The sequence below is a fragment of the Saimiri boliviensis genome, chromosome 1 (assembly GCF_048565385.1).
Source record: "Saimiri boliviensis isolate mSaiBol1 chromosome 1, mSaiBol1.pri, whole genome shotgun sequence".
In the NCBI taxonomy this organism is placed as follows: Eukaryota; Metazoa; Chordata; class Mammalia; order Primates; family Cebidae; genus Saimiri; species Saimiri boliviensis.
In genome coordinates, this window is record NC_133449.1 from 20,521,702 (window position 1) to 20,538,874 (window position 17,173).

Here is a 17,173-nt window from a genome sequence, read left to right on the forward strand (position 1 = left end):
TGACTGTGGCCCTTGTGGTCATCAGACTCCCTGTTTTCAGCCCCAAGGACAATGACCGGGAACAATGCCAGGCATGACAGTGACCACTCAAGTTCTTCATGTTTGGTGAGACAGCATGGGGCTCATATCTGGAAGATGTTGCAGGGGTCAGGTAATATGGTGCTTCATGGCCCCAGTTAACAGAGAGGAGAGGGTGTTCTGGGCCAGAGGCAGAGGGGCCATGTTTGGTCGGGGTGGTACTTGGGGTGAAAGGACAAGAAGCTGGAGCACTCTTAAGTGACTCCCCTTCATGGGATGAGGGAGAGGAGGAGAACAAAGGTCTTGGGACTTCTTCAAAGGCCAGAGGCTTGAAGCTGGCACAAGGAGTCCTTGTGCGGGAAGGAACAGTAGGTGGTTTTGCTTCCCTATGCCTAGCCCTGGAGCCTTCTCAGGAATGGGCAGTCATTACTCTCAAGCGATGAGAGTTAAAGTGGTTTGGTGCCAGTGACAGAAGGACAGGAGGAAAGACAGAGCTCTGGGCTGGGAGGAAGGAGCCTGACTCAAGTCTTGGCTCAACTGATCCTAGGTCATGAAGCCTGGGCAGTCCTTCCCATGCCTGCTCAGTGTCCTATCTGTAGTCTGTGTAACAAACAGGCTGGACAACTTGTCCTCAAAGGTCTCCACTTGCTCAAGCATTCTGGAATTTTATTAATAAGAGGATGCTGCCTGGTATGCATGACAGTGCTGACGTGGGACTTACAATGCCTTTGATGAGAGCAAGCGGGCTGGTGCCTGTGCTGATGGGCTTGAAGCAATCACACCGTCCCAGGTCTCTTTCAGTGGAAATTTCTGTTGCCACGTTGCCCTTCCTTGTCTTGACGGTAAAGTCAGTGGAGCAGTTTCCATACACGGTTTCCTATGGGGCAGAAGATGCAGCCATGTGCATTCGACATGGGAAACATCCTTAGGTTCTTGGGAGGGATGGGGTGGGGATCCTGGGAGAAAAGGCAGAAGGAATCTAGCTTTGGGAGGGACTTTCTTTTTCCTCCTATGCAGAGTGTGTTCTTGCTAGTGCCTGGCCAGCCCAAGTTGGGAGAGGGAAAACCAGTTAAGGGTGGGTCTGCAGAAAGGCCTCTGCAGGATACGTCGCTGTCTTCTCCAAGTATGGTGTCGCATAGAAACTAGAACAAGATACGGGCACAAAAGTGCTCATGGGACTGAGGTGAAATGAATTCTGTCTCAGATTGAAACCTGAAATTCTTAAAAGAGACTGGCAACATATCCCATTACTTTTGGTGTTTAAAATATACAAGGGATTTACTGTGTTACACCATAACCCAGTAAACACAGGTGAACAGCATCAAATAAAAGCAGGGGTGGGGTGGTCAGGACTCCTCAACAGCTGTTTTAAAATTAGACCCAACCTGATCAGCATGCTTGGGATGATCTGTCAGTAAGCCCAAGGGACAGGAGGAACCCTGGGCACCAGTATTTCATGGCAATCCAGGGCTTCCTGTGTAACTAGCCATGGAGCTGACTCATGATCTGCTTTGTATATGGTGGGACTTCTAACACATGAAGATGAGTTTCAAGGGCCACTGCTATCAGCTTTCTAAATCCTCACCTGAAACAACACTTGCTGGGCTTCTTCTGTCTCTGAGGGAACCAGGAGGGCAGAAATGATGCCCCTCTTGATGTTGAGGATGTGCGTAGGTTCATCTTTCTCCGGGTAAAGGAAAACTTGCTTCCCTTCTGGAATGGCCAGCTTGAGCTCATACCTGTCCCAGAGAGAGGGTGGTCACAGAAACGTCCTTCTCCATTACAACTGAAAGCAAGTTGGGTAGTACTAAAGTTTCTTTCCTTATATATATTTTTAACTAATTGTTCTTCTGACATAATTTATTTGTAAATATAGAATATAGCTACACATAGATATACATTTTCAAAAAAGTATGTACACATATATATGTTTTGGTGATTCTTTTTCTTTTTTTCTTTTTTTCTTTCTTTCTTTTTTTTTTTTAACCAAGTCTTGCTCTGTCACCAGGCTTAAGTGCAGTGGTACGGTCTTGGCTCACTGCAACCTGCGCCTCCTAGGATCAAATTATTCTCCTGCCTCAGCCTCTTGGAGCAGCTAGGACTACAGACGTTTGCCATCACACCCAGCTAATTTTTGTATTTTCAGGAGAGACAGTTTTCACCATGTTGGCCTGGTTGCTCTCGAACTCCTGCCTTGGGGTGATCCGGCCACCTCGGCCTCCCAAAGTGCTGGGATTACAGGCATGAGCCACCAGGTCCAGCTTTGTTTTTCCTTTATCTTGGCTTGGCTCATCCAGCCCTACTCTGTTCTCCACCCATATCAGTCTCTGTGCCCATCTCCCCGATACGGGCGCCTGAGTGGTTGCTCCATTTGTTTCTGCACACTCACACCATCATCTGTAAACATGGCTGAGTGCAAACACAGTCATACAAAGGTTTTGTCATTGCTTTATACAAGTGGCATTGTATTGTGCATACTTTTATCTTGTTTTTCTCAATTATATTTCACAAAAATCCTTCTGAGTCACTTGGTATAGCTCTAACAGATTTTTTTAAAAGCTGCATGCAGAACATTCCTTTCCACGGCTAGATATAATTTACTCACACATTGCCCCACTTGATGGCATTTGCCTTCTCTCTTTCTGGATTTTTTTTTGACCACACAAACAATACCAAAACAAACATCCCTGTTTGTCTATCTTCACACATTACTGCTTTCATTTTCATGGGCTAAAGGCTCAGAGACTAAAATAACTGTCTCAAAGGGAATTAAGTATTTTAAATTAGAGTAGATACTGCCTGATGGCTCCCATTTCCACCAGCAGCTCACAACAGCACGCTTTTCCTCGCTGGCCTGCCTCAACAGGTGCTATCACTGTTTTCCAGTTTTTCAGGCTGATGGGTATAAGCTGATAAATATCTTGTTGTTGGCTCACACCTGTAATCCCAGCACTTTGGGAGGCTGAGGCGGGTGAATTACGAGGTCAGGAGTTCAAGGCCAGCCTGGCCAACATGATGAAACCCCATCTCTACTAAAAATACAAAAAAATTAGCTGGGCATAGTGATGGGCACCTGTAATCCCAGCTACTCGGGAGGCTGAGGCAGGAGAATTGCTTGAACCTGGGAGGCAGAGGGCGCAATGAGCTGAGATCACTCTACTGCACTCCAGCCTTGGGGACAGAGACTCCATCTCAAAACAAAAAAACAAAAAAACAAAAAACCTTGTTGTTACATTAATTTGCATTTCTTGACTACCAGTGACTTGGAGCTTCTTTTCATATATTTGTTGATCAGTCACTCTTTTGCATGGTGTCTGGCCATGGCTGAAGCCCATGTTGACTTTGGTCTTAGGGATTTCCCACTGGGGACTCTCTGAGTTTCTGAGGGCCTGGCTGCAGCCACTCTGGTTGCATCAGGAGGAAAAGGAGACGGATTCATCTCCCACAGCCTACACCCTCTCAGAGAGTTCCTAACATGAAGAAAGGATAAATGTTTGAGATGATGGATATGCCAATTACACCGATCTGATCACCATACCTCACATGCCTCAAAACATCAATGTGTTCTCAATAAATACATATAATTATTATATGTCCATTAATAAAAAGACAGTTAAAGTGGTGAAGATGCAAACCTGGAAAGCCCTCCATGTCAAGAGCAGGAGTCTCTTCTGTGTTTCGAGAAGAGCAAGGACCAAAAAATAACCACTCCTTCCTCCTGCCACCATACCCGTCTCCGTCATATACAGCTGAGTCTTAGAGAAAATAAAGCGTATGAAAGAAAGAAGCCTCACAGCCTATTTTGGCGAGAAAGGACCCGCATCTGAATCTCATGTTCAGCAAAAGTTAAAAATGGGCAAGGATGGTGTTATGGTTTGGCTCTGCGTCCAAAACCTCATCTTGTAGCACTCATGATTCCCACGTGTTTTGGGAGGGACCCCGTGGGAGGTGATTGAATCATGGGGGCGGGTCTTTCCTGTGCCGCTCTCGCGATAGCAAATGGGTCTCACGAGATCTGATGGTTTTAAACACGAGAGTTTCTCTGCACAAGCCGCCCTTGCCAGCCGCCTTCTGCCTAAGATGGGACTTGCCCTTCCTCACCTTCCGCCAGGATTGTGAGACCTCCCCGGCCTCATGAAACCGTGAGTCCAATAAACCTTTCTTTTGTAAATTGCCCAGTCTCAGGTATGCCTCCATGAGCAGCATGAAAACAGACTAATATTGGCGGAGTTTTCTGATGCTGCCAAATCAGCAACTCTACCCCGCCTGTATTCACCCACACCTGGGACCCTACACACTGTGACTGAGGATGAGGCAGGGGTGATGTTGGAAATATCTGCAGTGGGTGTGACGTGGGCCCTGATCAGTCAGAAGAGATGCAGCTGCAGCTGCAGCGGCCGATTAGCGTGCAATGGCGGAATGCCCGTCCAGGAGGGGAAAGCACTGAAGCCTTGGTGCTCCTCTGCCCTGTGCTGAACAGACCCTGCCCTGCCATTTGCAGGCCGCAGCAGCCAGTCCCTCTGGGACCCCACACCGAAGACTACCAAGCACCAGTCTCGTTCATTCTTTAAACAAGAATTCACTTATTTAAACAAACCATCTCAGTTTTAGAATCTCAAGAACTTTAAAGCATGGGATCTTTTAGAAACACATTTAAATGATAATTAAAGGAACCTAACTCGGGAAGGGTAATAATGCGTCTCTCTTTTTGATGATTGTGAAAACTCAGCCATTTCCTGATCCATGGTGAATACGGAATTGAAATACTTAGAGTCACATCCATGCCTGGTGCAAATACACAGGTTCATACTTCAGTGGACACACACGCATGCGTGTGCCCACTACAACACGCCTTACCTGGACATGGCTGCAGCAAACTCCTCGGAGTTCTTGGTTTTCTTCAGCAAGGCTTTGCCCTCAGGGTTGAAGCCATACACCTCTTTCAGGGTGCACTGGCTGGTCTTCAGGATGAAGCTGCAGGGCTGGGGAACCTCCAGCTCAGCCTGAGAAGACAGGGTAGCAGAGCACTGAGGCTGTCTATCAAGAATGAGAGGCGGCCCCTGAAGCCCAGGGCTTAATCTCTAATCAGAGCACCAGATAGGGTGCCGCTGGGGAACACCACTGCCTGCTCCTCAACACCACAGGCCTTATCAACATGCCTCCTGGGTTCTCGGCCCCAACCCAGACTTCGTCCTATTGCTGGCCTTTTCCCCTCCTGGGTAACACGTTTCTTATGTTTGCACCTATGCACAGGAAGGAGGATGTCCTTTTACTGGTTCTGAAGTTACTCACTTTAATTATAAAGAGCTGTGGTTAAATAGAAGCGCTGTAGACTAGGAGTGAGAGTGAAGAAGAAAAAGAGAAAGCAGGAAGATGACCATCCTTAGTTTCCACAGCAAATGTCTCCTTAATGTCACCGAAAAAACTGGTTATATCTACCAAGGCGTAGTTAGAGTTTCACATATAGTGGGAGTTTCAAGGGATGCCTATTTATTATCCAGCACTATTCAGATAAGTTTATAGAAATGTTCTACATCTGTGCTGTCTCCTAACATGGGAGCCACCAGCCAGGGTGGCTGTTGAGCAGTTGAAATGCAGCTAAGGTGACAACAAATATGAATTTTTAATTTCATTCCGTTTAAATAGCCCTATGTGGCTCATGTCTAGCACATTGGACAGCACACAAGAGTTACAGCACTCTCTAAAGAAGGCCACTTAGCCTGACTTCCCTTCCCCACCCAAATCCCTACAGCAACCTGTAGATCTTCTCCAGATGTACGTGACATGAGTACTAGTCTCAATAAGTAAAGTTTTATTTTAGAACAAACTGCATGTTTATATTCTTTCTTCTGTCCATTTTTTAGCAACGGATTCTGTTTGACGTAGATTATAAAAACTGCATTTCACAGTGCATTTCTGAGATGCCCACCTCCCTTAGCTCACCTGCTGGGCTTCTCGCATGCTGAAATCTACAGACTCACACTGCTGCTAATCTAGATGATGTACTCCCATTGCATCTGGGAAGTTCATGGGAAAATAGATCTGGCTTGCGAAATTTTGGGGAGAAGACAACATCTCAGCAGTGTGTCAGACTTACAGAGGCAAAATTCCAGCACTTTGATGAGATTACAACAGTTCTGGGATGTTCTGTGTTTACTCAGTATACAACCTCCGGGAAGGTCGTGTATTGGGTGCCTGCTGGAACAGGGATAGGGGAAAGCTGTGGGCTTCAGGTTCCTCCTGCCCGTGTCCTCCATACCTTGCAGTTGATCCTGGTGACGCTTCTTGAATCAGCAGTTCCAGGGACACCACTGGAGCTCTCAGCCTCATAGCTGTACACGTATTTCCGGAGGTGCCTGAATCGGGTTGCATCTCCTAACATGGGGAGAAATATGTCAGCCACATAGCAGAAATAGCTCTCCCAAGGACAGTCAGTTCTGGGCAGAGAGGGACAGTGACATAGATATTAAAAATGGTAATTAAACTCAAATTATTTTTTAATTGACTTTGCATTATACTTAATTTGCCTTTATAGATTTGACTTCTCTGTTATGTTTTTGCTGAGGCTAATGTTTAAATTAGCTGGCATGTCTTGAATATATCATCTGGGGCACAGGGAAGGGAGTGACAAGTGTCAAGTAATGGGGCTCAGAAAATCTGCAGAAGAGACCCTCTGGTAAATTAAGAGATGACAACGTAAAGCGAATAGATAGTACTATCTCTAATGCTTTAACTTGAAAACGTGGTAATTCCGTGACTCTGAGACTACCAAATACCTGAGGCAAAGTTCAATTAAGCATCAGGCGTAACTAACTTAAGAAACTGCTAGAAAGGAGTTTCTGGAGGTTTCCACTGTGCTTGAGAGAAATTTCCTGAACAATGGAAGAAAAAAACCATTTGAGTGCTGAGCCCAGCCGCAGTGATGACAGATGCCCACCAGATGGCGGTGCTGCCCCATCAGAAGCCCGCCTAGCCGCTCCAGCGCACAGGATGCCACTTCGGGTCCAGCTCCCTTGATCCCCAGGGGTCAGGTAAATAGGAAGGGGGTGGAGGTCTGACTTCTGCACAGAGGTTAAAGTCAGCATTTCCTCACCCTCACATGCTTCGAATCAATGACTAGTCACTGATAAATAGGACAGTGATGTTTCTTCAAAGCGTGCCCAGGTCAACGGAGTGACAGTCCCTTCCCTTCCCCACCCCCAGGCTGAACTTTTGGGACAGCACCGAAGGGCAGGTAGAATAGAGTTGGCATCCCTTGGGGGTGCGCAGCGGCTCAAGGAACTTGCTTCCTGGGGTCAGAGCCAGGCACAGCATGGTGCCATCTCAGCCTTGTAGAGTGAGAGGTCCTCAGGGACCCGGGTGTAGGAGGGTTACGGGGCTGGGCGCCCCTCCCCGCCCCATACGCAGATGCCTTACGTGAACAGATCGGGGTGGCATTTTCCAGCACTTCCTCTTCTGTAAGACAGAGAAAGAAATCTGTGAGCTTCCCACGTCTTCCCAGCGGGTGCGAGGGCCCGACAGGGAGGACCGCCGGCAGGGGTCTCACCTTTTAGGAGGGAGGCAGGCTCCGGAGCGCCCCACCTCAGCCCCTCCATCCCGCGCCCACCATCCTGAGCCTGCAGGGGCCGCCAGCTGGTCCAGTCCCCCAACTCGCCCTGGCCCCTGCGGCTGCCCTCCCCCTGGCCTAGCCCTGGACTGCCCCAGCCAACCCCCTCCTTGCCCGCAGCGCGCCCGCACACTCACCCGCCCTGGCGCCCGCCAGCAGCAGCAGCAGCAGCAGCAGCAGCAGCGCCGGCAGCGCGGGCCTCGGCGGGCCCATGGCCGGCGGCGGTGGGGCGGCTCCTGGGCTGCGGCCTGGCCTCGGCCTCGCGGCCCTGCTGGCTGGACGGGCTCCTCGGGGACAGCAACCGAGAAGGGCAGCTCAGCCCCGCAGGCCCCGGTGAGAATGCGCGCCCGGCGCGCGCACCCCTTTTATAGGAGGCCCAGGCTGCAGGGCGCCCGGATTGCAAAAGGTCCAAAGGGCGCGTGCCCGGCCTGGCCTGTTTGCTTTTCCGCACCGCACCGTCTTCTGTTTCTCTTCTCTTCAAGGGTCCCCTCCCCTCGAAGAGCCTAGGGGATGGGGGCCCACTTGGGACGCAGCCGCAGCCACACGGAGCTGGGTCCCGGCTGTGCTCCTCCCCTCAGCGACTTCAAGGCTCCGCGGGGCCCTTCCTGTATCTCAGCGGGGCCATGGCCGGTGCCTCAGGGTCTGAGAAGCCTGCCCTGACCAGGGGTGCCTTCTTCAGGAGATGACCCACCCCGGGGACAAAAATCCCTGCTTCTCCTGCACTGAATTGGGAGCCACGTGGAGAACCAGTACTGAGCACTGTCTTGGTGGAGACATGTTCTCACTGGCTCCTTTTTCCATTTTGGTGGACCAGGGATTTGCACCTATACCCTAATCCTGATCAGTATCTGTGGCTGTGTGGTTCAGCACGTGCTGGGTGCTGGGGGCGGAGAGAGAAAGGGGATGCAGGGAGGTCTGGTGAGTGACCAGCCACTGCCCCTGAGGATGGGTGGCCTGCCTGGTTCCAGCAGCAGTCCAAGTGCCTGTCTTCAAGAAACCCCAAATGAGGAGAGGCCTCTGGGGAAGGGCAGCCTCCCAGGACCCACCCTTCTTGGGCAAGGTCTTAGGAAGTTGAGAGAGGGCTTTCCCTACCTGCACCAGCTTCTGGGTTTCCTCCAGTGGTGGGGAGGCCAAAGAGGAAAAGCAGGGTAGTGGACAGAACACTTCGTGTTCCTCACAGATATCTGGAACTTTCTCCATGCATCATTTCCTTCTCTTCTAGACACTGTCCATTTTCACAGGAAACTCCAGCCAGCGCTCGCTGCCTCTGCCCAGCTGTAGGGAATCAGCCTTAGTAGGATTTCAGCAACACTCATTTTACTAACCCAGGGTCACTAAGAAGGGGTTATTGATGGGATGGTGCTATGATGGGCTGAACGAATGTCTGAGCCTGCCGTGTTCCCAAGGAACCTCCAATCTGGTTAGGGAGACAAGCTGTGCAGGCAGGAGACTGCTGGTGAGCAACTGAGGTAGGCTAGAGGGGGCGCTAGCCAGGTAGCTGTACCTGCTGGGGGGCCACCCAGGAAGGCCAGCGGGAGGAGGCCAGGGGCAAGCTGGATGAATGGGGATGGGAAGTGGACGGTGCCTGTTGCAGAAGCCAGTGTGTGCTCAGTGTTACAACTTGTCAGCTTTTGTTTGAATTATGAGATACCTCCAGATATAACAAACTGCTGGTGAAGACTGATGATTCCTGAAGGGTCAACTCTGAAACAGTAGTTGTATCAATATCCAGTTCCCTTGGAGGAGACTCACGGAAAGATCTTCACCTGCTTCCTGCACGTGGGCTCCACACCTGTCCTTATTCAGATACTGTTGTTACCCGTGAACTCCTGGAGGTAGTCGAAATCCCTCCAGTGATCAGTTGCTTTGCATCCACAGCAATATTAATATTAGTTAAAGATGGATATTACAGAGGTCTCAACTCAAGGCTGGTTATACCTACACCACTGAATTGTGAAGGGTCTGGAAAATGTAATTGCTCTGAAACCCCATTTCTCTGAACACTTGATTCGAATTATTCTATGTGGACTGACTTTCCACAGGATTCACTGATGCTACTGTTTGAGAAATGGTCCTGCTCCCATGCACATTCACATTAAGGAGAATGGGTAAGAATATTCAGGTACAGAGAAGCCAAGAGGAGGTGGGGAGCTTTAATTTATAAGCACAAGTCCAGGCTTTATCTGTTGGGTGCAGATGAAGCCAGGGTCCTATGGTCAGCATCAATAGAGAACATAATTTTTACAAAGTAGGAATTGAAAATGCATCTGATGACTGGGAACATTGTGAGGTGCTTGGATGTGCTGAGAGGACTCTCACCATCTCTAAAGGAGGAAACCTAAGACTCAGCTACTGGGCTCAGGTTCCCTTTTTTCCTGGTGGTCTTTGGCAAGTCCCCCCGACCTTGGACTGGGCCCCAGCCAGCAGTACTTAACCCATGATGGGGTCTAGCACACAACCCCCTAGAGCGAATGTTAAATTGTTGAGCTGACTTGAATACACTCACAGAAATACTCTCAAGATTAACAATGAGCGTAGATTGTTCTTCAGTTACAAAATCCACTTAGATCCTTCGTGAAAAACTATTTGGAGATGTCTTATTTGTGACCAAAGACATTACCCTTCATTCCCTTCCCTTTAGGTAGAGACACATTCTGGTGTCACACAGATCAATCTTAGCTAGTGACTGTGACTTATCAGCTCATAAATGCAAAGTCCTGTTGGGTGCACCATCAATCTGGGTAATCATAGGGCTCTGAGTACCCATGAGATAGCCAGCTGACTAGAGGAATTCAAGGCATTAGATAATGCTGAATGTCTCAGTTACATTCTCTAGAAGCAAAACTATCCATTGTGCCTCTCTGCAGCTGATCAGAAGGGTCTTGCCCAAGTTCAGGGAATCATGGAGGCTAATACAGGCCCCCAGCAGGCAAATATTCTGAGTTTAGTGCTGTTCACATATTGAGGTAGGTGCTTAGTACATAATTTGCTGAATATGAATGAATGAATCAGCACTATTCAACTGTACCCTATTTTCCAGGATATTTATGCATAGCAATCATGATGCTAAATTAATATTTTCAGTGATATAAAGCAAGGAAATAAAATCTATACCAATTATTCCCAGCCATCCTGCTCCAAAATCTCATCAAATAGGGACCAGTATTGACAATGATTAATTAGCCTATTCCTTTTCTGTGTATGACAGCACTGTAATTGCAAATGATGCTCAGAAGCTGGAAAATAAACTTCAAAATTGTAGATGGAACCATGCCCAGGGTGGCCTGTTCACCCGGTGACAGCATGTCTCACACACGCACACACACACACACACACAATGCACATGGACAAATGAGAAATAGGGAAAAAATGGCACATTTAGGTGAATGGTTCAGGTGGAAGATGGTAGGGTGAGCCGGTGTCAACCAAATGTAGTCATTCCAGATGGGTGATTAACCTCCTGTGAGAAGCAAAAAGAAACTCTCCTTCTCCGTCATTCTGCTACCCTAGAGATAAGGTCAGAATGTTGAGTCGCAGTTACTCCCGGGAGAGAAGCCAGAAGTTAGCAGGGTTCAATGTGCAGCGAGGAGCGGTGTGTGTGAATTATCACTCTCTTGCCTATGTGGATGTCATCCTCCCACCCTCCCAGGGCTGGCTGCAACCCCACCTACTGCACTAAGTCTTTCTCTGGGACCTCGCCCATTTAGACTTCATGGCTTGTGACTCTGATTCCCTGTCATTCAGTTTCTAGGTAGGACAGCAATTATGAAGGGCCTTCATACGAACCTGCTGTTGTTGCCCTGAACTTAAGTTTTCCTCTCATAACATTATTTGATTTTTCATGTGTTTACCTGTTACCTGGCCAATGAGAGAGAGAGGCTGGGAGAGCAAGGACCATGTGTAGTTCACAGATTTGTACCCCCTCGTCTCTCTTCCTCACTGACACCCTTGCTACACCAAGCACACGGTAGCCAAGCAGTAAACACTGATTACAGTGTAATATGGTCCATGTGAATGGGTTTCTTTCATATGCACACTTCATTTTTACTCTTGGGTGTTGCTGCTTATATTTACATCTTAATTTAGAGTGCACAATGAACTTGGAACTGTACGAGAGAGAGGAAGAGTCTGTGAACTTGGGCCGTGGAACAGTTTCTGTGGCTAGGGGTGGCAGTCCCTCATCTGTGTGATGAGAAGACAGGACTAGATGATCTCTTAGCCCCATTCAGCTCTGACTACTTTGATTCTATGGAAACTTTAGGACTGAAAAAAAAAAAACACATAAATTATTCTGGGCTCAAACCTCATGGCTCTTAGGAGCTGTGGCTGAGGACCCAGAACCAGATGCAGGAAGGATTTTCTGGGAGGCCACCAACCTCTCCAGGGACCTGTGCCCACACTGCCCAAGAAATAGAACACTTCACTCATTTTATACAGATTTCCAAATAAGGTGAGTGTACGCCCTCCTGGAGACACAGGGGCACAGGGAATCACTACTCTCCAGAAGTTCTTCCCCATGTATACCTTTAGGCTTCATCCTTGCCTTGACCTCAGATAAGCTTCCTTAGGTATAACTAAGCATTTCTTCTGAAAGGCTTTTGGTCAGCTTTTCTCAGCCACTTTTTACTACTTAAGTTTTCTTTATTTTCTCTCCAGACTAAGGCTCAGAATGCATTACCTCGAAGGCTAAGACCAGTGCTGGTGCCGGACAGCTGGGTGGACAAACACATCTCACCATTCCCACACCAGCACTGCTTCTCTTCACGTGTTATGGAGCTTCTGAGCATGATTGTCCAAGAGCTTCCAGATGAGGAAAAGGGCATAATCAGATGTCACAGCCAGTAATGAACGGATGTAGTGTGCCCAGTGTGGGGTCTATACAGTTAGACTATAGTGGTATGATGGGGGTCTCCGGGGTCGTGGAGGGGTGAGATTGAGCTGGCTCTGGGGTGGTGGGCAGGATTTGGGTAACTGAAGAGGGAGGCACACTGAAGTACAGTGGCAGGAAGCTGGCAACATGTTGGATGTGTCTGGCTGCCTGTGATGACACCAGCCTACTGGAATCTCTGGAGAGGCCTGGGGAGAAGGGAGACAGGGGGATGGTCGGTGGAGGATATAGTTTGCTATGCCCAGGCCAGGGACAGAGCTTTCAGGTTAATGAAGCCTTTGACTTAATTTGACACTAAATGTAGTACATATGGCATTGAAACTCTGGGTTGTGCAGAAGGCCATGAGAATTGGGCTGAATTATCCTTGTCCAGAGCTGTGGAGGGAGACACAGCAATGGGAATCTGTAGTCTCAAACACAGATAGGATCTTAGAGACCAAATCTTGACTAATATTCTCATATTATAGATAGAGAAACAGGGGCCTAGACACCCTAAAATATTTTGTTTTGTTTTCATGACAAGTACCGAAGTAGGGCAAGAACTTGTATCTTCAGTTTATAATGTAGGTTATCCATTCTACTCTGATTGCACTAAATCTACATTGGCTTACATAAAATTGCATAAAGATTGCTCTTTGGGCCAGGCACAGTGCCTCATGCCTGTAATCCCAGAACTTTGGGAGGCTGAAGCAGGTGGATCACCCGAGGTCAGGAGTTCGAGACCAGTCTGGTCAACATGGTGAAACCCCATTCTACTAAAAATTCAAAAATTAGCCAGGCATCGTGGTGTTCACTTGTAATTCCAGCTACTCAGGAGGCTGAGGCAGGAGAGTCACTTGAACCCTGGAGGCAGATTCCAGTGAGCCAAGATTGCGCCACTGCACTCCAGCCTGGGCAACAGAGTGAGACAGAGACTCCATCTTGAAAAAAAAAATGAATCTTTGATATCATTGTATTCTCTTGTGTATTAGTCTGTTTTCACTGCTGTGAAGAAATACCTGAGACTGGGTAATCCATAAAGGAAAGACTTTTAATTGACTCACAGTTCCACATGGCTGGGGGAGGCCTCAGGAAACTTACAACCATGACAGAAGATTAAGGAGAAGCCAGGACATTCTTTATATTTAAGCAGGAGAGAAAAGAGTGAGGAGCGAAGGGGAAAGAGCACCTTGTAAGACCACCATATCCCATGAGAACTCACTCACTGTCACAAGAGTAGCATGGGGACTTCTCCCTAAACATGTGGGGATTACGGGGATTACAATTCAAGATGACATTTGGGTGGGGACACAGCGAAACCGTATCATCTTGTAATCTATTTCTAATTGAAAGTGAAAAAAAAATTTCATTGATTTTTTTTTGTGGGTTTGTATTTGGAATAAATATGATTATGTAACTCATTCTGTAGAATCATAGAGGTTCGGGGCCAAAAAAGGCTATAAGTTTATTGAATCCAACTCTTCTTCATTAGTCTGAGAATACCTGGCCACCCATTAATAGACTGGCTAACTAGAGGGATTTAATGAAATTAGATCATGTTCTAGGCAGCATGCAATGAAGAGTTTCTAGAAGGGAAGCTTCTCCACCCTGTCTTTCTACAGGTGGCCAGATGGAGCCTGCACATGTGTTGCAGTGCTTTGTGGTTATATCTCAGGTCTCTACTATTTCTGTCCCCAATCTGGGGCACAGACTGTTCCAATACAGGGAAAGCTGAGAATGGTCAGTACTGAGGTGGAAGTTTTTCTGACACCATCGTTACCTAGATTCCAAAGTAAAAACCAAATAACGACCAGAATGGCGTGATGCTATTTTCATGTGTATGTTTTTCCCTCTCTGATAGCATGGAAAGGCCTCAGGCCATCGCCAGAGCCCAGACTGCTTGGTCTCCAGAGAAAAAAGTGGGTGGAAATGGGCCATTTAGTATCAGGAATTTCTTAGTTTTCTCTTTTCAGTGGTGCACTTAACTTATAATAGAGTTATTTGAAAAAATAATGGCCACCTTTAGGTATTCTAAGGCCCACCCTGCAGAGGGACTTTTAAAAAATAGCTTTATTGAAATAAAATTCACATAGCATAAAGTACATCTATTTAAAGTGTACAATCTGATGGGCTTTAGTTTATTCACCTATCTGTGAATATATTAATTGATTCACAACAATCAAGTTTAGAATATTTTAATCACTTCCAAAAGAACTCTGGCACCAATCAGCCATCACCCCTTAAGTTCCCTACCTGTCCAGCCCTAGGCAGCCACTAAGCTACTTTCTCCCTCTACAGATTTACCTGTTTTGGACATTTTATATACGTAGGATCAAACCGTATGTGGTCTTTTGCAACTGGCTTTTTTCACTTCCTATAATATTTTCAAGGTTCACACATGTTGTAGCCTTTTATTCTTTTTTATTACTAATATTCCATTGTATAGATATGCCGCATTTTATTTATTCATCAGTTGATGCACATTTGTGTTGTTTCCACTTAACAGCTATCAGGGATAATGCTGCTATGAATATCTGCATTCGAGTTGTTATGTAGACATACACTTTCATTTCTCTTAGGTGTACACCTAGCAGTGAAATTGCTGGACAATATGGTAATTCTATGTTTAATCATTTGAGAAACTGACAGATTGTTTTCCAAAGTGGCTACACCATTTTACATTCCCACCAGCAGTATATGAAGGTTCCAGTTTCTCCACATCCTTGCCAATACTTGTTATTATCGTCTTTTTATTATACCCATCCTAGTGGGTGTGAAGTGGTGTCGCATTGGGGTTTTTCCTTGCATTTCTATGATGGCTAATGATGTTGAGCATCTTTTTGTGTTCTTACTATTTTTATATCTCTTTTGGAGAAATTTCTACTCAAATTCTTTGGATTTTGAATTTTTAAATTGGAGTGTTTGGACTTTTTATTATCAAGTTGTAAGAGTTATTTTTACCTTCTGGATTCAGGTTTCTTATCAGACATAGCATTTTCAAATATTTTCTTTTATTCTGTGGGTTGTCGTTCTACTTTTCTTTGAAATACAAAGTTTTTAATTTCGATGAGTTCAATTAGCGTTCTTCCTTTGTTGCTTTTCCTTTTGGTGTCATATGTAGCAAGCTGTTGCCCAAAACATGGTTAAGGAATTTTACTCCTGTGTTTTCTTCTAGGAGGTTTATAGCTTTAGGTCTTACATGTAAGGCTCTGATCCACTTTGAGTTATTTTTTCGTGTATAAAGGAATCATTTTGAGCCTTGCTTTTAGAAATTTTTGGGTTTCGTGAGCCTATAAATGGCCCTGAGTTACGTCTTTTGCTTCCTTGCTAATAGGGCGTGACCTGTTCCCAATGAGGGTGACATCAGCCCTATTGCTCAATGAGCAGAATCAGTCCTTATCAGGACTGTTCCACCCTGGTGCTTTTCAAAGAAGTGACCAGAGGCCCAGTCACTGAGGGGACAGGCCCTGAACCTTTGCCTTTTCAGAAGAGAAAAATAGAGATATACTTGGTCTCTGAAGCTGAAATTCCAAGCTGCTTTTAGAGTCTGTGATGTCCTGATAACCCTTCTTCCTTTTTCATTCAGAAAGAAAGTATTCAGTGGTTAGAGACATAATGCTTACTCTGTATCCAAAACATGTTTTACAAGGAAACGTACACAACTAGCAACAAATATGGTTTTCAAAAAGTGACTTCAAACCCCTTAGAATGGTTGTTTTTGGTGTAAATGAGAAGTGGGAATGGGGAGTAAGGATGAGGAATTAGAAACAAATGAGCCAAGAAAATGAGATGGCACCCTTCACAGACCAACATTCACAGTGTGCAGATATGGAAGAGGGTGAATACTTCATCTCTGTTCCTCAGTGGCAACAGGAAATTGGCCTATTATTGTAAAAAAAAATCTATATCTATATCTATATAGATATATATAGATATATCCATCTCTCTCTCTCTCTCTCTCTCTCTCTCTTTATCTCCCTAGTATTTCTCAAGTACCAAAAAATGGACCCATCATTGTGATAGTTAACTTTCATAAATTATCATATTTTACATTCAAAAACATCCGCAAAATAGATATTTTAACCAGCCATCTCACAAATGAGGAAGACAGGACTAACCAAATTATACTGTCTTCATCATATAAGTACAGGTACCTAGAAGGGGCAATTATGAACATGGAAGATCAAATGAGCAATGTAATATTGCGTCTTAGTGACTTTGGTATATGCACATGAGTTGCCCTCTATCTGGAAAGAGAAGCTACTGTCTTCTTAGCAAGAGCTGCAATCACACAGTGCTTTATGACTGATAAAGGGCTTTGGTTTCCATTATTTCTTTTAATCCTGGTAACTCTGTGAGTTTTATGTTACACATCACAGGTGAGGCACCTAAAGCTCCCTGGGGTTACAAGACTTTCCAGGATCACCTGGCATGTAACTAGCTGAGGTAGAACTCAAACTCAGGTGTTGTGACTTTATATCCCATGCAGCTCATACTCTAGCATCCTGAATCTCAATGAGAGGATTAGGGAACCTGAGATTCTTTATGGCATTTGTTAGAGAAATAAGTCAGGGGGGTTTCTGAGCCTCAGCGGGCTCCCAGGAAGGAGAGGCAACATGAAAATATCACAGCAATTCACTGCCAGAGAAGGAGATGGGAATTAGAGGCATTCCTAGGGGCTG

At 46.3% G+C, this 17,173-nt stretch overlaps 1 protein-coding gene across 1 annotated transcript in view; it reads right to left on the bottom strand.

Moving 5' to 3' along the window:
• APOB (apolipoprotein B) overlaps positions 1-7,929 on the bottom strand; it is a 42,658-nt gene extending 34,729 nt beyond the window's left edge. The window contains exons 1-6 of the mRNA XM_074394576.1: positions 7,762-7,929; positions 7,435-7,473; positions 6,278-6,393; positions 4,876-5,021; positions 1,604-1,757; positions 740-895 (exon numbers count right to left, since the gene is read on the bottom strand). Coding sequence (XP_074250677.1) covers positions 740-895; positions 1,604-1,757; positions 4,876-5,021; positions 6,278-6,393; positions 7,435-7,473; positions 7,762-7,837 — 687 coding nt within the window. The 5' untranslated portion in view covers positions 7,838-7,929. The remainder of the gene's footprint in view (positions 1-739; positions 896-1,603; positions 1,758-4,875; positions 5,022-6,277; positions 6,394-7,434; positions 7,474-7,761) is intronic.
• Positions 7,930-17,173: the final 9,244 nt, after the last annotated feature.